The following is a 24165-nucleotide window of genomic DNA, read 5'->3' as shown; positions in this document are numbered from 1 at the left end:
ACAACAGCATAGTCAAAACCATATGTCCAAGATTAAGACTAATAAACATTTCCTTCTTAATTTTGCAAATGTTAGAGGCAAACAAGTTTCTACAAATCCAGATTTTAAGAAGCACCACAGTCACCATGGCCCTAATGCCAAACAGTACAGTGTCTGCAAAGCTGCTATGAAACCCAATGCAGTGGTCAGACAGGGCATTTGACTGTCAGAGGAAAGAAATGGCCTTCTCTGATTGACTCCATATGACCAATAATGTCAAGACATCAAGCAAGGGCAACCACTTTTTGGTTTACTTACTAGTATCTTGACAGTAGGATGGTATATGATCTTGGTGAATAGAGATTAGGTTTCAAAGACAAATCTGAATCTGTTTACTATTATGGCCAGGCCTCATACTCAGCCAACGAAGACAGCCAATGAATATGAATGATATATGGAGCAGTGTGATCTCTGCACCGAGGAAGGTCTGGGGATATTTTTTGGATAACTTGCCTTTCACCACGTCTGTGCTATTTGACCTAGCACTAACACACATTTTCCTATTATTAAAGAAGCATTATGTAACTTTTTGGGCGACCCAACCAAATTCACAAAGAAATGTGAGTTATAGATCTGTCATGCTTTTTGAAAGGAAGTCTAAGAAGTGGTAGATCTGTTCTGTGCATGTTATTTCTATGCTTTCCGTTCTTAAGTTGAATTTTTTTGTCTTTTACTTTCGGCTTTGTTCAACACTGACATTCCTGTCTTGCAGGAAATCACGCACAGAACGAGCAGTATGGCTGGTGGCATTGTCATGCTGGAGGGTCATGTCAGGATGAGCCTGCAGGAAGGGTACCACATGAGGGAGGAGGATGTCTTCCCTGTAACACACAGTGTTGTGATTGCCTGCAATGACAACAAGCTCAGTCCGATGATGCTGTGACACACCCCCCCAGACCATGACGGACCCTCCACCTCCAAATTGATCCCGCTCCAGAGTACAGGCCTCGGTGTAACGCTCATTCTTTCGACGATAAACACGAATCCGACCATCACCCCTGGTGAGACAAAACGGCGACTCGTCAGTGAAGAGCACTTTTTGCCAGTCCTGTCTGGTCCAGCGACGGTGGGTTTGTGCCCATAGACAACGTTGTTGCCGGTGATATCTGGTGAGGACCTGCCTTACAACAGACCTACAAGCCCTCAGTCCAGCCTCTCTCAGCCTATTGCGGACAGTCTGAGCACTGATGGAGGGATTGTGCATTCCTGGTGTAACTCGGGCAGTTGTTGTTGCCATCCTGTACCTGTCCCGCAGGTGTGATGTTTGGATGTACCGATCCTGTGCAGGTGTTGTTACACGTGGTCTGCCACTGCGAGGACGATCATCTGTCCGTCCTGTCTCCCTGTAGCGCTGTCTTAGGCGTCTCACAGTACAGACATTGCAATTTATTGCCCTGGCCACATCTGCAGTCCTCATGCCTCCTTGCTGCATGCCTAAGGCACATTCACGCAGATGAGCAGGGACCCTGGGCATATTTCTTTTGGTGTTTTTCAGAGTCAGTAGAACTGTGACCTTTCATAACTGTGACCTTAATTGCCTACCGTCTGTAAGCTGTTAGTGTCTAAACGACCGTTCCACAGGTGCATGTTCATTAATTGTTTATGGTTCATTGAACAAGCATGGGAAACAGTATTTAAACCCTTTACAATGAAGATCTGTGAAGTTATTTTGATCTTATGAATTATCTTTCAAAGACAGGGTCCTGAAAAAGGGACGTTTATTTTTTTGCTGAGTTTATAAAGGTGCATTGCCTGTAACTTTACGAAATCAAAATGGAACTTAAAATAAATAATGTTGAACCCAGCACCTGGGCCTGAGTAGAACCATAATGTGATGTGCGTATGACAATATTACTTGCTCTATGGGCAACCAATCAGAAACAAAAGGAGCACACAGAGCTGTTTTATGGGCCGGCCTGCAGTGAGGCATGATGGGAAGTAATAACCACATCATTATTAACAGCGTGTCAGCCTTGTCACACGTCAGACGCATAAAGACGCCATGGGGAGATCAGGCTCTGGTCTGCCAGTCTCCAGCACTGTAGGGCCCTGTCACACACACACAGCTGGCACAGTGGTTCAGCTGCCAAGAGACATTGCTTCCGCTAATGCTGCAGGCTCTGCCAAGGCAAGCCAAATGTTGCTACATTCACTGGCAACCTGACCCTTTGCAGTGTGAATGTTCATCACCTTCCCTCACGGGATTTAACTCGTTATCAAGCCAAGAGTGAGGCGACAAAGTCCTTTATCTCATTTATGTGTTGCTAGAATCATATTAATTTAAAAAAATTATGTAATCCATTTCATGCCAATACTCAGAATGGAGACTACACTGCAATGGGAGTATGTGTCTGTTTATAAGGTAGGGGAACAAGGACATCCCATCCTTTAGAAAGGAGTTCTGCCTGATTTCATCAACCACCTGGCTCCAATGGAGGGGCAGCAACAGAATGATAACACAGACTGAATGCACCGGGACTTGTATCCCCCAGTTGTAGGTTTCTGCTGTGTGTTCTACCACAGAGCAAGTCCAGAAAGTTAGGATCAACAGCACAGACCCCTAGATAGATATATATAAGTAGTATGTGGTCACTTTCAATGTATGATTACAGTGCATGATGTCCAGAGAAACTACTCCAAATGTATGATTACAGTGATGTCCAGGGAAACTACTCCTAATGTATGATTACAGTGCATGATGTCGAGGGAAACTACTCCAAATGTATGATTACAGTAATGTCCAAGGAAACTACTCCCAATGTATGATTACAGTGCATGATGTCCAGGGAAACTACTCCCAATGTATGATTACAGTGATATTCAGGGAAACTACTCCCAATGTATGATTACAGTGCATGATGTCCAGGGAAACTACTCCCAATGTATGATTACAGTGCATAATGTCCAGGGAAACTACTCCCAATGTATGATTACAGTGCATAATGTCCAGGGAAACTACTCCCAATGTATGATTACAGTAATGTCCAGGGAAATGACTCCCAATGTATGATTACAGTGCATGATGTCCAGGGAAACTACTCCCAATGTATGATTACAGTGCATAATGTCCAGGGAAACTACTCCCAATGTATGATTACAGTGCATAATGTCCAGGGAAACTACTCCCAATGTATGATTACAGTGCATAATGTCCAGGGAAACTACTCCCAATGTATGATTACAGTGCATGATGTCCAGGGAAACTAATTCCATTAAGAGCAAACTTCATTAGGAAGCTCCTATCAACAGAGGCGCTATCAGAACACAATGCTTCAGCCAGCATATTTCGCCTGTTGGACATTGCATGCTCCTTTGGCCAAAAAAATAAGGCATTCTTGAGTTAACAACCTCTGTTAAGTGTGATAAACATACCTGCATTCGCACGCTTTCGCACACGCACACACATACACACACACACGCGCGCACACACGCACACACGCAAAGGAATCAGATACAATACAGCTGGTCTAACTAGGCCACTCCAGCAATAGGAAAAGTTGAGGAGGGAAAAGAAATAGCACAATGTCAACGTGTGTAATCGAAAACAGAGGAACTGTTTCTGTGTCCCAACATACGGAGCACAAACAGTAAAAAGTTTCCCTTTGCTCCTTGTGATATCGTCTGGTTTAATAAAAGCATAACTTTTGCCTGACAACAAAGCTCAGAGAGAGCTGCTTAGGTACCCAATCAGGAATGAGAACCTGAGTCACGTTGGCTGGCCCCAACATTGCTGCCCCGAAAAAAGTGCTTCACCCAGATGTTTTCAATTAGGCAGCCTTACCAGAGGGGGGGAGAAAAAGGCTGCGCTCACCAAAATGGCTGAGAGGAGAGCTCTGTTTCTCACTCAAACTGGAGATGTCAGTTAGAATTGTGTAAACAAAAGTGTTGTTTTGTTATTAAGGCAAGGTTTATTTGTTGCCGTGCGAATTCAATCCATTTGTTTTGAGTCTTAAATAGTCTTAACTCCATTTTTCAATGTAAATCATGTGGCCATCCTCTAAAATTTTCTTTAGAAACTCTTGGAGACTACAAACTTGTTTTGGGGGAATAGCTTTTGAAAAATATCTCATGAGCCAAAGTTGTCTGCTTGATTCAGCTCACTTTTAATATAGCATAATATGTTCTATCTTTAGTGAGCATTACTTCTGTCATATGAAAAGGCCAACATATTTTCAAGAGTAGTTCCTCTTTTATCAATTGCCAAACATGCCATAACTATTCAGTTACACGCTGGTGTGCATGTATAATGAAAGCTAATAAAAAGTGAATTTAGAGAGATGCTTCAAAGCACACATGCACCCCCCCCCCCCCCACACACACACACACACACTACTCCATACATAATTTTTAAATAAACACCTGCCAACACTGTAAAAACAGGTAAAGCTTAAATCACCCTTCACCGTCAAAACCTTCTGACACAGCCAGGATACAGTAGACTGCTCTGCACCTTTTTCCCCTCTTGATGGAAAACTCCTAAAATAAGAGGGAAGACAACAATAACATGAACTTTCTTCTCTGGAACCAGTCTCTCTCTCCTTGTCTCCAGGCCTGACGCTGCTGAAGCTCACTCTGGCCCTCTCCCACAGCTCAAACCTCAATCCCCCCCTCCTCTCTACCTCCCTCCTTTCTCTCCATCTCTCTCTCCGCTCCTAAATTATCTGTCTGCCTGCGGGAGATAGCCTTCCTGTCCCAGGAAGGCTATCAACTGCAGGCTGAAAGAAAAGAGGAGGGGGTTTAGACTTTGAAAAAAACTCACATCCTCTTTCCCCCAACTCGTTTGATGTCACAGGGGTGGTGGCGTGACTTAATGGCACCTGGAAGGTACTGATGATACTGGGTCTGGGAATCGAGATCTCTAAAAGTACAGGAGCGTTTTTCTTTCAATATGAAATGGAGATGCAGTGTAGTTTTGTCCAGAGAAAACAATGGAGGCCTAGGGGGAGGTGTGTGTGTGTGTGTGTGTGTGTGTGTGTGTGTGTGTGTGTGTGTGTGTGTGTTGCAGTGTCAGTCACGTGTAGAACAAATCATTCCGTAGCTGGGATCAATTATTACTGCATTGAAAATTAGCCAAAATCCACCCCCCCACCACCTCTCCCCAATCTCCCTTGCACACTCTCTTTCTCGGACTACTAACTTTTTACTAGTCCAAGTAGTGGAATCTTTTTTGCTAGAATTGGACAAGATTTACAGTAACAGTTCCTTTACAGACCAGTCAAGTTTAGTGGACTTGAGCAGCATAGCTATTACAATAACCACATTGTAGATGACTACATTACTATCCTGTTACTACACAATAATAACGTGAGTGTAGCGTTAATAACAGAACGTAAACAACACCTGAAGACACAGTTTATCAGCTTGAACCAGTTTCTATATCGGCTGGATGCTAACAACAGGTTACACCTACACCAGTTAGACAATCAAGACAATCCTATTCAAAGTTACCCAGTAAGCCTATGGCCCTGTTGTTGTTTGATCATTTGTTCCATAGACCAACACAGCAGGACATTCCTAGTGGACCTGATACTAGATCAGCCTCTGTGCTCGGACCATGTGTGCTGAAAAGACGAGGAATGACCTGCAAATGAGGCGAAACAACCAAATTCACAGAAGTCAAAATAAAGTCCATGCGAGCTCTTTGGGGCGTGCACATCTCTCGCCACATTCATTTATTATTCTAACTGAAAACCTGTGCTCTCTTTGGAAAACGACCGAGTCAAACGGAGGAGCAGAATGAGGCAGCAGACAGAGAGTTTAAAGACCGTTTTAAAACATATGGTCAGTCTGTGGTCTGAGGTTGACCCTTTGTTGACATTAGTCGCCCTAATGTAGTGCTTATAGCATGTATGTTCAATGACATTTCTATTCTATGAATAAAACTACTGAATTGATGTGTGCTAAATATACGTTTGATCTGCTATTTTGTCAGCACATTTTATGGTGTTATATACAGTACGGGGGGGGGAGAGAGAGACTTAGCAACACATGGCCTGGATAAGGACCTACAGCCTTGTTTTCAACATGAGCCCTGAGTGTATCATCGTTGCTAAACAAACGCTCATTGTGAGCGACGATTGCCCCTAGCTTTGAAACCAGGGGAGATAGAGAGAAAGTTTAACAAGTAAACAGAGACGGCTTAGTGTGGCTTCTGTGTTGTGGGGACATGCCCCACAATGCGATCACTGGAACAGCATTGCTATTGGAATAGTTACAGTCATTCTTCCAGGGGGAATGCTTTAAAGTGGTAGCATGACAACTGGAGTGTTGATTTCTTGGCATGGAAGATAATATGTATGAACTTGAACACGCTACTTGACCTCTAGTCCTGTAATCCACCTATTAAATAAAACACAAGAATAGGGCAGCTGTGTGTGTGTGTGTGTGTGTGTGTGTGTGTGTGTGTGTGTGTGTGTGTGTGTGTGTGTGTGTGTTTCTCCCCGCATGCCTGTGAGGAGGGGTTTATAGTTTGTGTCTCGTAAAAGACAGGCACTTAGAGACAGCCTCCTGTTTGTCTCAACTTTGACCTCAGAGAGGACCACCTACACGGGAGGACCAGCATACGCATCAACTCCATGAAGGCTGTGAGAACCCTGGCGATGACCGTAACAAAACCCATATCCAGCCAATTTACCCGGTGAATTTACTGTCTCGCTTGCCTCAGAAACCCTTCATCCCCCATACCAACAATCATATCATATGGTACCAGGGCAGCGCAGCCCTTTGCTCTACCTTGTTGACCTGCCTGTAGAGGTTTTACGTTTCATAGTGCTTTTCTATCTACACTACATTAAGCACTCCACCCGCTACTAATGCCCTAATCACATTTCCTCACGGTTCAAGTCTGAGCAGTTTATCGGACCTGGGTTCAAACAGTAGTTGTTTTCTTTCAAATACTTCGAGCATTTCATCAAGCACAGCTACAGTATTTCAAATTAAATAAAGACTATTAGAACCCAGGTCTAGTTTAAGTGTGCTGCACTGACACCATGCATGTCAAGACATTCAAGGTTGATTCGCAGTCTATTCATGTCCAGTAAGCATGCTTCTTACTGCGGAGTTACATTAATAAACAGTCTGTTTTTCCAACTGTTTCGAAGTATACAAGACGGTAGAGGGTTATTGTCTGGACAAAATGTGCCTTGCAGAGGAGAGGGGGAATAAAGAAAAAGAATGTGTGAGGAAGAGAAAGATGGGAGAGAGATAATGAAGAAAGGGGGTCAACTCCACTGTCCTGAGTAAAATAAACACTAATAAGAGCTGTCTATCTAGCCTAGCCATCTGCATTCCCCTGTTGCGATGTCCAGAACACCAGGCCACCGCAGCACCAGGCCACCGGAACGCCAGGCCACCGGAGCGCCAGGCCACCGGAGCACCAGGCCACCGGAGCACCAGGCCACCGGAGCACCAGGCCACCGGAGCACCAGGCCACCAGGCAGAATGCTGATGCCCCCCTCCACAGTTTGTGAGATGATCCGAAACGTATCCCAAGTCTTTTTTTCTCCACTCCAACTCCCACTTCCCTATTCCTCCGTCAGGGAGGAGGGGGTCCCATACACAACCCTAAATCTGTCAGTGAATGACGCTGGCACAGACAAAAAATAACAAAGCCCACTGAACCAGTGCCAGAGCGGAGCAACACTATATCTGTGAAGGCAAAACAAAGGAAGGACTGTTGCGGTCGGCAGTGTTTATTTCCAGAAGGAACAATGCTTTCGGCGGGGCAAGAAGTGATGTAGCACTTCAGGCTCTCTCCTAAAAGATCCTTTATTCATTTTCACAATGAGCAAAAGAAAACAATTAAGGCTGGAGCTGGAGGGAGTGGGCTTGAGAGTGTGAGAGTGGAGAGAGAGCGAGAAGGGCAGAGAATGAAAATAACAGAAAGACAGAGACAGACAGAGACAGAGAGACAGAGAGAGAGAGAGAGAGAGAGAGAGAGAGAGAGAGAGAGCGAGAGAGACAGAGAGAGACAGAGAGAGACAGAGAGAGAGAGAGAGAGAGAAAGACGGCCAGACACCCTGACCAATATTGACTGAAAGGTCAAGCGATAAACCAGGTTGTTACAACATGTTCTAAAGCCGGTTGTTACAATATGTTCTAAAGCCGGTTGTTACAACATGTTCTAAAGCAGATTGTTACAACATGTTCTAAAGCAGATTGTTACAACATGTTCTAAAGCAGATTGTTACAACATGTTCTAAAGCCGGTTGTTACAATATGTTCTCAAGCCGGTTGTTACAATATGTTCTAAAGCCGGTTGTTACAACACGTTCTAAAGCAGATTGTTACAACACATTCTAAAGCAGATTGTTACAACACATTCTAAAGCAGATTGTTACAACACGTTCTAAAGCAGATTGTTACAACACGTTCTAAAGCAGATAGTTACAACACGTTCTAAAGCAGATTGTTACAACACGTTCTAAAGCAGATTGTTACAACACGTTCTAAAGCAGATTGTTACAACACGTTCTAAAGCAGGTTGTTACAACACGTTCTAAAGCAGGACGTTACAGAATGTTCTAAAGCAGGTTGTTACAGCATGTTCTAAAGCAGGTTGTTACAGCATGTTCTAAAGCAGGTTGTTACAACATGTTCTAAAGCAGATTGTTACAACATGTTCTAAAGCAGATTGTTACAACATGTTCTAAAGCAGGTTGTTACAACATGTTCTAAAGCAGGTTGTTACAACATGTTCTAAAGCAGGTTGTTACAACATGTTCTTAAGCAGGTTGTTACAACATGTTCTAAAGCAGGTTGTTACAACATGTTCTTATGCAGGTTGTTACAACATGTTCTAAAGCAGGTTGTTACAACATGTTCTAAAGCAGGTTGTTACAGCATGTTCTAAAGCAGATTGTTACAGCATGTTCCAAAGCAGATTGTTACAACATGTTCTAAAGCAGGTTGTTACAGCATGTTCTAAAGCAGGTTGTTACAGCATGTTCTAAAGCAGGTTGTTACAACATGTTCTAAAGCAGGTTGTTACAACATGTTCTAAAGCAGGTTGTTACAACATGTTCTAAAGCAGGTTGTTACAACATGTTCTAAAGCAGGATGTTACAACATGTTCTAAAGCAGATTGTTACAGCATGTTCTAAAGCAGGTTGTTACAGCATGTTCTAAAGCAGGTTGTTACAACATGTTCTAAAGCAGGTTGTTACAACATGTTCTAAAGCAGGTTGTTACAACATGTTCTAAAGCAGGTTGTTACAGCATGTTCTAAAGCAGGTTGTTACAGCATGTTCTAAAGCAGGTTGTTACAGCATGTTCTAAAGCAGGTTGTTACAGCATGTTCTAAAGCAGGTTGTTACAACATGTTCTAAAGCAGGTTGTTACAACATGTTCTAAAGCAGGTTGTTACAACATGTTCTAAAGCAGGTTGTTACAACATGTTCTAAAGCAGGTTGTTACAGCATGTTCTAAAGAAGGTTGTTACAACATGTTCTAAAGCAGGTTGTTACAACATGTTCTAAAGCAGGTTGTTACAACATGTTCTTAAGCAGGTTGTTACAACATGTTCTAAAGCAGGTTGCTACAACATGTTCTTATGCAGGTTGTTACAACATGTTCTAAAGCAGGTTGTTACAACATGTTCTAAAGCAGGTTGTTAGAGCATGTTCTAAAGCAGGTTGTTACAGCATGTTCTAAAGCAGATTGTTACAGCATGTTCCAAAGCAGATTGTTACAACATGTTCTAAAGCAGGTTGTTACAGCATGTTCTAAAGCAGGTTGTTACAGCATGTTCTAAAGCAGGTTGTTACAACATGTTCTAAAGCAGGTTGTTACAACATGTTCTAAAGCAGGTTGTTACAACATGTTCTAAAGCAGGATGTTACAACATGTTCTAAAGCAGATTGTTACAGCATGTTCTAAAGCAGGTTGTTACAGCATGTTCTAAAGCAGGTTGTTACAACATGTTCTAAAGCAGGTTGTTACATGTTCTAAAGCAGGTTGTTACAACATGTTCTAAAGTAGGTTGTTACAACATGTTCTAAAGCAGGTTGTTACAGCATGTTCTTATGTAGGTTACAACATGTTCTAAATCAGGTTGTTACAACATGTTCTTAAGCAGGTTGTTACAGCATGTTCTAAAGCAGGTTGTTACAACATGTTCTAAAGCAGGTTGTTACAACATGTTCTAAAGCAGATTGTTACAGCATGTTCCAAAGCAGATTGTTACAACATGTTCTAAAGCAGGTTGTTACAGCATGTTCTAAAGCAGGTTGTTAAAGCATGTTCTAAAGCAGGTTGTTACAGCATGTTCTAAAGCAGGTTGTTACAGCATGTTCTAAAGCAGGTTGTTACAGCATGTTCTAAAGCAGGTTGTTACAGCATGTTCTAAAGCAGGTTGTTACAACATGTTCTAAAGCAGGTTGTTACAACATGTTCTAAAGCAGGTTGTTACATGTTCTAAAGCAGGTTGTTACAACATGTTCTAAAGCAGGTTGTTACAGCATGTTCTTATGTAGGTTGTTACAACATGTTCTAAAGCAGGTTGTTACAACATGTTCTAAAGCAGGTTGTTACAACATGTTCTAAAGTAGGTTGTTACAACATGTTCTAAAGCAGGTTGTTACAGCATGTTCTTATGTAGGTTACAACATGTTCTAAAGCAGGTTGTTACAACATGTTCTAAAGCAGGTTGTTACAACATGTTCTAAAGCAGGTTGTTACAACATGTTCTAAAGTAGGTTGTTACAACATGTTCTAAAGCAGGTTGTTACAGCATGTTCTTATGTAGGTTACAACATGTTCTAAAGCAGGTTGTTACAGCATGTTCTAAAGCAGATTGTTACAGCATGTTCCAAAGCAGATTGTTACAACATGTTCTAAAGCAGGTTGTTACAGCATGTTCTAAAGCAGGTTGTTACAGCATGTTCTAAAGCAGGTTGTTACAACATGTTCTAAAGCAGGTTGTTACAACATGTTCTAAAGCAGGTTGTTACAACATGTTCTAAAGCAGGTTGTTACAACATGTTCTAAAGCAGGATGTTACAACATGTTCTAAAGCAGATTGTTACAGCATGTTCTAAAGCAGGTTGTTACAGCATGTTCTAAAGCAGGTTGTTACAACATGTTCTAAAGCAGGTTGTTACAACATGTTCTAAAGCAGGTTGTTACAACATGTTCTAAAGCAGGTTGTTACAGCATGTTCTAAAGCAGGTTGTTACAGCATGTTCTAAAGCAGGTTGTTACAGCATGTTCTAAAGCAGGTTGTTACAGCATGTTCTAAAGCAGGTTGTTACAACATGTTCTAAAGCAGGTTGTTACAACATGTTCTAAAGCAGGTTGTTACAACATGTTCTAAAGCAGGTTGTTACAACATGTTCTAAAGCAGGTTGTTACAACATGTTCTTAAGCAGGTTGTTACAACATGTTCTAAAGCAGGTTGTTACAACATGTTCTTATGCAGGTTGTTACAACATGTTCTAAAGCAGGTTGTTACAACATGTTCTAAAGCAGGTTGTTACAGCATGTTCTAAAGCAGGTTGTTACAGCATGTTCTAAAGCAGATTGTTACAGCATGTTCCAAAGCAGATTGTTACAACATGTTCTAAAGCAGGTTGTTACAGCATGTTCTAAAGCAGGTTGTTACAGCATGTTCTAAAGCAGGTTGTTACAACATGTTCTAAAGCAGGTTGTTACAACATGTTCTAAAGCAGGTTGTTACAACATGTTCTAAAGCAGGATGTTACAACATGTTCTAAAGCAGATTGTTACAGCATGTTCTAAAGCAGGTTGTTACAGCATGTTCTAAAGCAGGTTGTTACAACATGTTCTAAAGCAGGTTGTTACATGTTCTAAAGCAGGTTGTTACAACATGTTCTAAAGTAGGTTGTTACAAAATGTTCTAAAGCAGGTTGTTACAGCATGTTCTTATGTAGGTTACAACATGTTCTAAAGCAGGTTGTTACAACATGTTCTAAAGCAGGTTGTTACAACATGTTCTAAAGCAGGTTGTTACAACATGTTCTAAAGTAGGTTGTTACAACATGTTCTAAAGCAGGTTGTTACAGCATGTTCTTATGTAGGTTACAACATGTTCTAAATCAGGTTGTTACAACATGTTCTTAAGCAGGTTGTTACAGCATGTTCTAAAGCAGGTTGTTACAACATGTTCTAAAGCAGGTTGTTACAACATGTTCTAAAGCAGGTTGTTACAACATGTTCTAAAGCAGGTTGTTACAACATGTTCTAAAGCAGGTTGTTACATGTTCTAAAGCAGGTTGTTACAACATGTTCTAAAGCAGGTTGTTACAGCATGTTCTTATGTAGGTTGTTACAACATGTTCTAAAGCAGGTTGTTACAACATGTTCTAAAGCAGGTTGTTACAACATGTTCTAAAGTAGGTTGTTACAACATGTTCTAAAGCAGGTTGTTACAGCATGTTCTTATGTAGGTTACAACATGTTCTAAAGCAGGTTGTTACAACATGTTCTAAAGCAGGTTGTTACAACATGTTCTAAAGCAGGTTGTTACAACATGTTCTAAAGTAGGTTGTTACAACATGTTCTAAAGCAGGTTGTTACAGCATGTTCTTATGTAGGTTACAACATGTTCTAAAGCAGGTTGTTACAACATGTTCTTAAGCAGGTTGTTACAGCATGTTCTAAAGCAGGTTGTTACAACATGTTCTAAAGCAGATTGTTACAGCATGTTCCAAAGCAGATTGTTACAACATGTTCTAAAGCAGGTTGTTACAGCATGTTCTAAAGCAGGTTGTTACAGCATGTTCTAAAGCAGGTTGTTACAGCATGTTCTAAAGCAGGTTGTTACAGCATGTTCTAAAGCAGGTTGTTACAGCATGTTCTAAAGCAGGTTGTTACAACATGTTCTAAAGCAGGTTGTTACAACATGTTCTAAAGCAGGTTGTTACAACATGTTCTAAAGCAGGTTGTTACATGTTCTAAAGCAGGTTGTTACAACATGTTCTAAAGCCGGTTGTTACAATATGTTCTCAAGCCGGTTGTTACAATATGTTCTAAAGCCGGTTGTTACAACATGTTCTAAAGCAGGTTGTTACAACATGTTCTAAAGCAGGTTGTTACATGTTCTAAAGCAGGTTGTTACAACATGTTCTAAAGCCGGTTGTTACAATATGTTCTCAAGCCGGTTGTTACAATATGTTCTAAAGCCGGTTGTTACAACACGTTCTAAAGCAGATTGTTACAACACATTCTAAAGCAGATTGTTACAACACGTTCTAAAGCAGATTGTTACAACACGTTCTAAAGCAGATTGTTACAACACGTTCTAAAGCAGATTGTTACAACACGTTCTAAAGCAGATTGTTACAACACGTTCTAAAGCAGATTGTTACAACATGTTCTAAAGCAGGTTGTTACAACATGTTCTAAAGCAGGACGTTACAGCATGTTCTAAAGCAGGTTGTTACAGCATGTTCTAAAGCAGGTTGTTACAGCATGTTCTAAAGCAGGTTGTTACAACATGTTCTAAAGCAGATTGTTACAACATGTTCTAAAGCAGATTGTTACAACATGTTCTAAAGCAGGTTGTTACAACATGTTCTAAAGCAGGTTGTTACAACATGTTCTAAAGCAGGTTGTTACAGCATGTTCTAAAGCAGGTTGTTACAGCATGTTCTAAAGCAGGTTGTTACAGCATGTTCTAAAGCAGGTTGTTACAGCATGTTCTAAAGCAGGTTGTTACAACATGTTCTAAAGCAGGTTGTTACAACATGTTCTAAAGCAGGTTGTTACAACATGTTCTAAAGCAGGTTGTTACAACATGTTCTAAAGCAGGTTGTTACAGCATGTTCTAAAGAAGGTTGTTACAACATGTTCTAAAGCAGGTTGTTACAACATGTTCTAAAGCAGGTTGTTACAACATGTTCTTAAGCAGGTTGTTACAACATGTTCTAAAGCAGGTTGTTACAACATGTTCTTATGCAGGTTGTTACAACATGTTCTAAAGCAGGTTGTTACAACATGTTCTAAAGCAGGTTGTTACAGCATGTTCTAAAGCAGGTTGTTACAGCATGTTCTAAAGCAGATTGTTACAGCATGTTCCAAAGCAGATTGTTACAACATGTTCTAAAGCAGGTTGTTACAGCATGTTCTAAAGCAGGTTGTTACAGCATGTTCTAAAGCAGGTTGTTACAACATGTTCTAAAGCAGGTTGTTACAACATGTTCTAAAGCAGGTTGTTACAACATGTTCTAAAGCAGGATGTTACAACATGTTCTAAAGCAGATTGTTACAGCATGTTCTAAAGCAGGTTGTTACAACATGTTCTAAAGCAGGTTGTTACAACATGTTCTAAAGCAGGATGTTACAACATGTTCTAAAGTAGGTTGTTACAACATGTTCTAAAGCAGGTTGTTACAGCATGTTCTTATGTAGGTTACAACATGTTCTAAAGCAGGTTGTTACAACATGTTCTAAAGCAGGTTGTTACAACATGTTCTAAAGCAGGTTGTTACAACATGTTCTAAAGTAGGTTGTTACAACATGTTCTAAAGCAGGTTGTTACAGCATGTTCTTATGTAGGTTACAACATGTTCTAAAGCAGGTTGTTACAACATGTTCTTAAGCAGGTTGTTACAGCATGTTCTAAAGCAGGTTGTTACAACATGTTCTAAAGCAGGTTGTTACAACATGTTCTAAAGCAGATTGTTACAGCATGTTCCAAAGCAGATTGTTACAACATGTTCTAAAGCAGGTTGTTACAGCATGTTCTAAAGCAGGTTGTTACAGCATGTTCTAAAGCAGGTTGTTACAGCATGTTCTAAAGCAGGTTGTTACAGCATGTTCTAAAGCAGGTTGTTACAGCATGTTCTAAAGCAGGTTGTTACAGCATGTTCTAAAGCAGGTTGTTACAACATGTTCTAAAGCAGGTTGTTACAACATGTTCTAAAGCAGGTTGTTACAACATGTTCTAAAGCAGGTTGTTACATGTTCTAAAGCAGGTTGTTACAACATGTTCTAAAGCAGGTTGTTACAGCATGTTCTTATGTAGGTTGTTACAACATGTTCTAAAGCAGGTTGTTACAACATGTTCTAAAGCAGGTTGTTACAACATGTTCTAAAGTAGGTTGTTACAACATGTTCTAAAGCAGGTTGTTACAGCATGTTCTTATGTAGGTTACAACATGTTCTAAAGCAGGTTGTTACAACATGTTCTAAAGCAGGTTGTTACAACATGTTCTAAAGCAGGTTGTTACAACATGTTCTAAAGTAGGTTGTTACAACATGTTCTAAAGTAGGTTGTTACAACATGTTCTAAAGCAGGTTGTTACAGCATGTTCTTATGTAGGTTACAACATGTTCTAAAGCAGGTTGTTACAACATGTTCTTAAGCAGGTTGTTACAGCATGTTCTAAAGCAGGTTGTTACAACATGTTCTAAAGCAGATTGTTACAGCATGTTCCAAAGCAGATTGTTACAACATGTTCTAAAGCAGGTTGTTACAGCATGTTCTAAAGCAGGTTGTTACAGCATGTTCTAAAGCAGGTTGTTACAGCATGTTCTAAAGCAGGTTGTTACAGCATGTTCTAAAGCAGGTTGTTACAGCATGTTCTAAAGCAGGTTGTTACAGCATGTTCTAAAGCAGGTTGTTACAACATGTTCTAAAGCAGGTTGTTACAACATGTTCTAAAGCAGGTTGTTACAACATGTTCTAAAGCAGGTTGTTACATGTTCTAAAGCAGGTTGTTACAACATGTTCTAAAGCAGGTTGTTACAGCATGTTCTTATGTAGGTTGTTACAACATGTTCTAAAGCAGGTTGTTATAACATGTTCTTAAGCAGGTTGTTACAGCATGTTCTAAAGCAGGTTGTTACAACATGTTCTAAAGCAGATTGTTACAGCATGATCTAAAGCAGGTTGTTACAACATGTTCTAAAGCAGGTTGTTACAGCATGTTCTAAAGCAGGTTGTTACAACATGTTCTAAAGCAGATTGTTACAGCATGTTCTTAAGCAGGTTGTTACAACATGTTCTTAAGCAGGTTGTTACAACATGTTCTGCTATCAAAGCAAACTCTGAATCCCAAAAGACGGAAAAAAACAAATCAACAATCAATGGCAATTATACTCACTTAATCTGATACCAAGAGGCATTTTCAAAACAAGTCAGCAGCAACTTCTGTTTCATAGCAAGCTCAGCGCTATGTCTGGTTGTTTATGATACCAATCATTGATACGGCATACTCAACTGAATTCTTTCTTCTAGTCTATCCAAAACATTGTGCACAGTGCAAAGCACAAGAAAAGCAGCTGTCAAAGTTTTTTCAATAATCAATATGACTACTTATAAAAGGCTAATGGATTTAAAGCTGAGAAAGTGAAACCGTTTCCCTCTTTAGGGACCTTAAAAGTTACGTTTTTATTTGAAATGTATCAGTCTAAGCCCAAAACCTTAGCCTGTCACATGTCCCACCGCTGAGCAGTACAGTACCTGAGACTACTGTAAAGTAGGGCATAGCTAAAAGGCCATTATCACCCACAGGAAAGGTCGTTTAAAACCATCAAAGAGCTATTGCACTTCAGAACTAACAATAAAGAGAGTGTCTATACATTCACGGGGTATGTTTAAGTCATCTCTCAGAGGACAGAAAAAAGTATAAAACGTCACTGGACTTTGAGAACAGGGTTTGTACATGGAAAACCTAAGAAATATGTTAAGCATTATTTCTCTGATCGACTGCAGAGTTTTCAAACGAAGAGATTAGTATCTGTGGTGGTGCAGGCAAAACGGGAGAGCATTTGATATCCCCATTTGACCATACTAACATTAAGTTAAATGACTTAACGCCATTTTGCCAAATCTGTGATTTTAATCATATTTGAGTTTGCCTCCAAATAACCGATTATTGTATTGGATTTCAATTTCAATATTTGTAATGGTTGAAGTGGTATCCACAAAAACTGTCAAAGCATCCGATTACTGTCTTACTGTTAGAGCGTTTCAGGATAGGCCCTTTGCAAGCAACTTCCAATAATAAAAAACACATTTTCTTGAAGGAAGCAGCAGTAAAATCTTTTCTGGTTGCGCTCAGAAAACTCCAATTTATAAATGCGTATCATCAAGCCTGTAATAACATGAAATTCTAGGTTCCAGTTGAAATTTCCAAAACACATATATAGCATATAGAATCACATGTTTCAAATTTGAGGAGTGGCTAGGGCTTAACCACCCAAAGCTGAGTTTACAGTTTCAGCACTCAACTTCAGAGGATTTAACTCCACCCCCAAGGGAAGAGGTGCATCACATACTGCAAACTGAATAGAGAGCTTAGGTTTCAGTCTTTGAGATTTCTTCCCCTTCTCCTCTCCCCAAAAATCTTTTCACAGTCTTAGGAGGTCATGCAATTTTAATGGTCACATATTGCCTGCAGAGCCCGGCCCAGTGGTGGAGGAGAGTACCACAGGAATACCCTTAAACCAAAACAGCCTCAGGCTTAAAACTCTGTGATATTGGCCTGATATAGTCTACCTGCACTAACTCATCATGATATTTTCATTGTGTGTTCCATTACTACCTATAGAAACCTAGAACAATTCATCATGGATCTTTATCATATGAAGCAACCCATGATGATTAATGCCTGCAAAGAGAAAAAGTGCTAAGTTTTGATTTGTGTAGTTCTTATTCACTGATAAGAATATCCAAGTTCATAACAGCATGAGCACAGCAGAAACACAGGATACGAGGCACTCATTTCCCCTTCCCAGAAAACACAGACAAATGCTAGAAGGATTGTTATGGCCAGTTCTTTTTGGGAACTGGAACAATACAATTATCTTGCCAAAAACCAAGGCCTACTTACTCATGTCCAAGGCAATTTAGATTTTATGTAACACAGAACTTTTAGCAATATATTTTAAAAAAGGAATGTAATTAATGTGCATACGAATGCACTAGGTATACCTGTTTTATGTGCGACTTGGATATTTTCCTTTCACTCCCAGGTTTTCCAGTCGAAACCTTGATCTCATTTCATTTAATCCCACTAAACGACTTCAACGGCTGTACGGGTTCCAATTATGCTGTCTGGAAGCCATCGACCACAATGTGAAGAAGCCATTGCCCTCCAAAAAGAGAAGAGAAATAAACGCACTACTAACCTCAGCTCTCTGTGTCCTGGGATGACTGGCGTCCGTCTCGATGGCGTACACATCCACCAGGTAGAGGTCAGAGCCCTGTTCCCGGTCCAGCTCGGCTGCGGTCTGGATCACTCCAGTATGGCGGCCTATGGTGAACAGGCGTCCCATGGCCTTGCTGCCGCTGCGGACTGACACGATGAAAAATTCCACCTTGGTGGCTGAGCCTCTGGGGCTGGAGGCATCCAGGGAGATGACGTTGGTGCCCGGTGGTTGGCCCTCCTTCAGGATGGTGATGTATTTGGGCTGGGAGAAGACGGGCCCATCGGCGCCCTGGAGGATTATGGCGAGCTCGGTCCTGGAGGTCTTCCTGTCCGAGCCATGGTCGGTGGCCGACACGGTCAGGCTGTAGATGAGGCGAGACGGCACCAGCTGTGAGGCCAAGCGGATATCCCCGCTGTAGCGGTCCATGATGAACGTGTCCGAGTCCCCCTTCACCAGCTCGTACTCTACCTCGCCGTTGGAGCCCTCGTCGGGATCGAACGCCACCACCGTCGTGAGGATGGAGCCAATGACTATGGTGGACTCTGCGACCAGAGCATTCTGGGAAACAAACGTGGGGACATTGTCATTCAGATCCGTCACCCATATTGTGACATTTTTCAAGGCAAAGCGCCGGAATTCAACTGGAACTGCCTGGTCAGTGGCTTTAACTGTCAACTCAAAGAGATTGGAGAACTCTCTGTCAATCTCCTTGTTTGTGAATATGAGCCCACTGCTGGAGTCAATGCTGAAGTGACCTCCCCTGGGTGTCTGTTGAACTATGGAGTATTCCAGCTGTCCGTTGATGTCTGCATCTGTGTCATGAGCAGTGATTGTCATTACTGATGCAGAGAGGGGCATATTTTCAGGAATGGATTTAAAAATGTCACCAGGGGTAAATATAGGAGGATTGTCATTGAAATCTCTGACATGAATGACCACAGGAATTGTTGAGGACCTTGGTGGTCTCCCATTGTCCTTTGCAGTGATATTCAGTTTGTAAAAAGACTGAGTTTCAAAATCCAGCTTTTTTACTAGGAAGATGCTCCCTGTGTTGGGGCTAATGCTAAATGTCCCGTGGTTGTTTGTGGCTGTGATGCTGTATGTTATGTCTGTGTTATGACCCGAATCGGAGTCTGTGGCTGTCACTGAGGCCACCAGCTCTCCAATCCTCATGTTCTCCAGAACATCCACAGATATGGCAGATTTGGGGAAGGAGGGGGAGTTATCATTCTCATCCTGGATGCTAATGCTGAGCATACAGGAGGAGGAGAGGGGCACGGTTCCAGAATCAACAGCAATCATTTTTAACGAGTAGGAGGATGTTGCCTCATAGTCCAGCTTTCCCACTAGTGTGACCTGTCCAGAGCTGCCATCGATGGTGAACTGGCTCTCCTCATTGCCCTCCTTTATGTGATAGCGGACCAGTCCATTTTTGCTCTCATCCACATCGACGGCAGACACCCTCAGCAGCTGCGTCATGTTCTGGGCCGACTCGGAGATGGAGGCCTGGTAAATGTCTTTGGTGAACTTGGGCGGGTTGTCATTGATGTCTTGGATGTATACCTGCACTTTAGCCTGGTCTCTTAGAGGCTTGGGGAGCCCCTGGTCTGAGGAAACTACTGTAAAGCTGAACACCGCGGCGCCTCTCTGTCTCATTAGCGACTCACGGTCCAACTGCAGAGTACTGGTCAACTCCCCCGTGATGGCGTTCAGCTCAAAGTTGGGCTGCTGAGTCTCAAACGCGTACCTGACCTCACTATTGGGGCCAAAGTCCTTATCCACTGCAAACACTCGCCCTACCAGCGACCCTCTCTTCTGCTCTTCCTCAAAGTGGAACACATAATTAGTGCTGTTAAAGAGGGGGCGATTGTCGTTCACGTCGTCCAGAATTACACTGACATTGACACTGGCACTTAGTGGCTCCACTGCCCTGTCTGTGGCCACCAGCACTAAGTTATATCTGTCCTGGACTTCTCTGTCTAGCTCAGCCTTAATATACAACTGCCCGTCTGGAAAGATCCCAAATACGTCGGCTGTGTTCCCATCAACTATGTCATACATAACCTCCCCATTCAGGCCTGAGTCTTTGTCGATGGCTTCCACCTTAAAAAAGCGACTGTTGACAGGTTCAGACTCTAAAATAATGACCTCGTAAGAGAGCTGATCAAACATGGGAGAGTTGTCATTGACGTCGTACACGCTGACTGTTAACATTAGAGTGGATGTGAGCAGGGGGACCCCCATATCAGAGGCCAGGACCTCCACCTGGTAGGAGCTGGTGGTGAGCTCCAGTGGCCCTGTCAGTGTGATAAGCCCATGTTTCTCATGGATGTGGAACAGGCCTTTGGGGTTCTGCTTGAGGCTATAGACCACCATGCCATTGGTGCCCTCGTCAGGGTCGGCAGCTTTAGCTTGGAATATCAGATGCCCTGTGCGCCAGTTCTCCACTGCACTGACATGCTCGGTGGAGTGAATAAAATGGGGCGCGTTATCATTTAAATCCTTCACTGTGATGTTGACGAGGGCCTCGCCTGTTACCTCACCACCTCTGGCTATGACTTTGAGTTGATAGAAAGACTGCTCCTCTCTGTCTATCTGACTGGATGCTTTGATTTGACCTGTTGCACTACTGACAGTAAATAGCCCCCTTTGGTCCCCTGAGGTGATTAAATATGTGATATTTGTATTCAGATCAACAGTGGTGGCAGATACAGTACCAATAACTGTGCCAATGCCCACATTTTCAAACATGACAAAACTGTAGGCGTTCTGACTAAAGGTAGGGGGGTTGTCCTGTGTGTCTATGACATTAATGGTGATGATGGCCTGGGTGTGTGAACGGAGCCCACTACCATCTGCTGCTGTCACCTGCAGCTGGTAGGCGGTCTTCTCCTCTCTATCCAGTGGCACCAGGGTGGTGATTTTGCCCGAGTTACTATTAATGTGAAATTTAGATGTGTCTCCAGCAGTTATGATATACTTCACTGTGCCATTTCTCCCCAGGTCAGGGTCCGTGGCCAATGCAGTGGTTATGAACGAGCCAGAAGGTTCATTCTCTTTGACATTGGCAAAGTACTGGACTGGGTAGAAGACTGGCCTATTGTCATTGATATCACTCAGAGTTACGTTTACTTTACCAATGGAGTGGAGAGGGGGGCAGCCGGAGTCTGTAGCCTGGATGTACAGTAAATAACTCCCTCGGTCCTCCCTGTCCAGTTCTGTGGCTGTGCTTAACCTGCCTGATACAACTTCCAGGCGGAACAACTCTTGTACACTAGACGGGGTCTCCGGGTCAAAAGAGAACCGGATAGTTCCATTGGCCCCAAGGTCATCATCTGAGGCTGACAGCACTAGGAGCTCAGTACCAGCCGGAGAGTGCTCCACCAGGGACACATGATACGTGCTCTGTGTAAATGTGGGCACTTGGTCATTCACGTCAGTTATGTTGACTATCAACTTAGTGTAGGAGATTTTGGGTTGCAACCCCTGGTCTTTGGCACTGATGTTGAGCACTATTTCAGATGCTACCTCCCTATCCAACAAAGCGGCGCTGGTAACCAGACCACTGTTTTCACTGATGGCAAACCAGCCCAAACTGTTTCCAGACACCAGGGAGTAGCGAAGGTTGGCATTTTGCCCGGAGTCGCCATCTGTTGCAGAGACCCCTTTAATGTAGCTGCCTTTTGGAATGTCTTCACTGATATCTACTCTGTACATGGCTTCCTGGAATATGGGCGGGTGGTCATTGATATCATTCACAAAAATAACCAGGCTGGCAAAAGAGGACCTGGCCATGGGTTTGCCATTGTCTGATACCGACACAGTCAGGTTGTAGGAGGAAATTCGCTCTCTGTCTAGAACACTAGCCACTTTGATCAAGCTTAGGTTGGGAACTGGGGAAGTGTGCACTTCAAAGTGTCTCTGCTCATTGCCCCCCAATATTGAGACAGATATATTACCATTAGCTGTGGGTGAGTCGGAATCTGAGACTGTCAATAAGGCTACCACTGTACCAATCTGAGCATTTTCATCAACAGAGGCAAACTTAGATGTGGTGGGGAAATATCTAAACTTCACAACTGGGTCATTATCATTTACATCCAATAGTTTGATAGTGGCCTCTGACCTACCTGACAGAGAAGGTACCCCGTTGTCCATAGCATGAATAGTCATAGAGTATTCTTTCTTACTCTCATAATCCAAACGTTCTTTTATAATGATGGTACCTGCTTTAGGATCGATTTGAAAAGGTGTTCCCTCATCTAAAAAGTACCTGATGTCTGCATTAGCTCCCTCGTCTTGGTCTGATGCTGTTATTTGCAGAACACTAGAACCCACTGCTGCATCTTCAAAAACATTAGTTTGATATTGGTCATGATCAAACATAGGGGGGTTGTCATTGATATCTTGAATAGTTACATTTACTTGCAGGTACCCAAACTTTTTAGGGTCTCCTTTGTCCTCCACTTCAATCAAGAGTTGGTAGAAGGGAGTTATTTCCCTGTCCAAGCCTCCAGTTGAAACGAGGTGCAAGAATGCCCCCTCTCCACTAGGATTAACTGTAATATCCAAACGGAATTTCCTTTGCTCGTTGCCATTCACTATTCTGTAGGTGGTGTGATCCACTCCATTACTCCCAATGTCAGAATCTGTAGCGGTGTCCAGAATCACTTGTCTGCCACTGCTGGCGTCTTCTTTAAACGAAACTACAATTGATGCGTCGGGAAACACTGGCGAATTATCATTTATATCCAGTACAACAATCCTAACTTCGGTAGGATAGGTAGGTTGGCTGGAGAGGACCACCACATTGATGACATTACTTTGCAAAATCTCTCTGTCAATCACAGAGGAGGTGTAAATGACTCCAGTGGTGCCATTAATTGCAAAAAGTTTGTGGTTTTCACTGAAGCGATAAGTGAAGCTGGGTCTCGTCTCTATCGTCCCCACATAGGTACCAATCGGTTGCTCCTCCAATACCTGAAACTCTTGACGGACTTGGCTGGATGAAGAATATTGCGACAGAGTCCATAGCATCAATAAAATCAAATGGAACCGGCCTAAGTCCCTACCTGTGAGCGCCATGGTCAAAATCCAAGTCCACCTTTATTAGAAAAAGTCCATGCCGAAGATGCATCAACTTTATTCGAGTTTGGCCAACACTAAAGCATCGTATTCCAAAAGTGCGCGACTCACTGTGGTAATTCCTGAAATTATACGGATATTTCCACTGTTTGAGTACCCTGAAGTATTTTCTCCAGTATCTAGATGTAGTAATTGAATCCTTGGGATGCAATGAATCCGTGGTGCTAAGACGTCCCTTGCTTGTCAATTAAGTTTCGCCACTACTCCCCTGTAGCAAAACGCATCGTATGAGAGCGGCAATGCATTATGGTTTATATGCGCAATACAGTTACTGATGAATAGGAACTACAAAAGTGAAAAATACATGCCAATATTAATTCCTCTCCGTTGTCAAAAGTGTATCCAAAAGTTAAGTGGTTAAATAATTGCTTTTATAGAATACGGAAAGCCAGGCACAAATACTCTCAGTGGTACCAATACAATGTCCCGTGGAATAACGGTGCAGAAGTTTCAGACATCATACACGCTTAGGTCCCTACTAACTTAGAACAAAACTCGAGTTAGACAAACTCCCTCCCACCTGTGATCCCATTGGATAACTGCTCCTGCTCGCCCTCCTTGCCTTTCCTTTCTATTGTAAACCGGAGCCCTTGTCGTGGCTTGTGGAGGACAACGTCAATCAAATTAAAGAAAGATCTTTATGGTATGAGAGACAGGTAATGACTGCACCGTTAGTTTGTAACAAATGTAGCTTATTGGGTTACAATATGGAATGCACTGTTCTACCTAAACCACATAGTTAGACCAGGTTGATTAGATAAGTATCTAGTTTAAACTCAATAGGAAGTCTACCAATTGCATTTATCATATAGTCACACTATTTAAAAAAGATGTTACCCAGTGCATCTTGTTATTCCTAATGTAAAA

At 42.2% G+C, this 24165-nt stretch overlaps 1 protein-coding gene across 1 annotated transcript in view; it reads right to left on the bottom strand.

Annotated features, from left to right (window-relative positions):
• LOC115171327 (protocadherin Fat 4-like) overlaps window positions 1-23938 on the bottom strand; it is a 101189-nt gene extending 77251 nt beyond the window's left edge. Inside the window, exon 1 of the mRNA XM_029728040.1 lies at window positions 18133-23938. Within this exon, the coding sequence (XP_029583900.1) occupies window positions 18133-23238 (5106 nt within the window). The 5' untranslated portion in view covers window positions 23239-23938. The remainder of the gene's footprint in view (window positions 1-18132) is intronic.
• Window positions 23939-24165: the final 227 nt, after the last annotated feature.

Source organism: Salmo trutta, chromosome 3, assembly GCF_901001165.1.
Source record: "Salmo trutta chromosome 3, fSalTru1.1, whole genome shotgun sequence".
Lineage (NCBI taxonomy): Eukaryota > Metazoa > Chordata > Actinopteri > Salmoniformes > Salmonidae > Salmo > Salmo trutta.
Note: the sequence above shows the minus strand (reverse complement) of the source record. Positions and strands in the feature narration are given on the sequence as shown.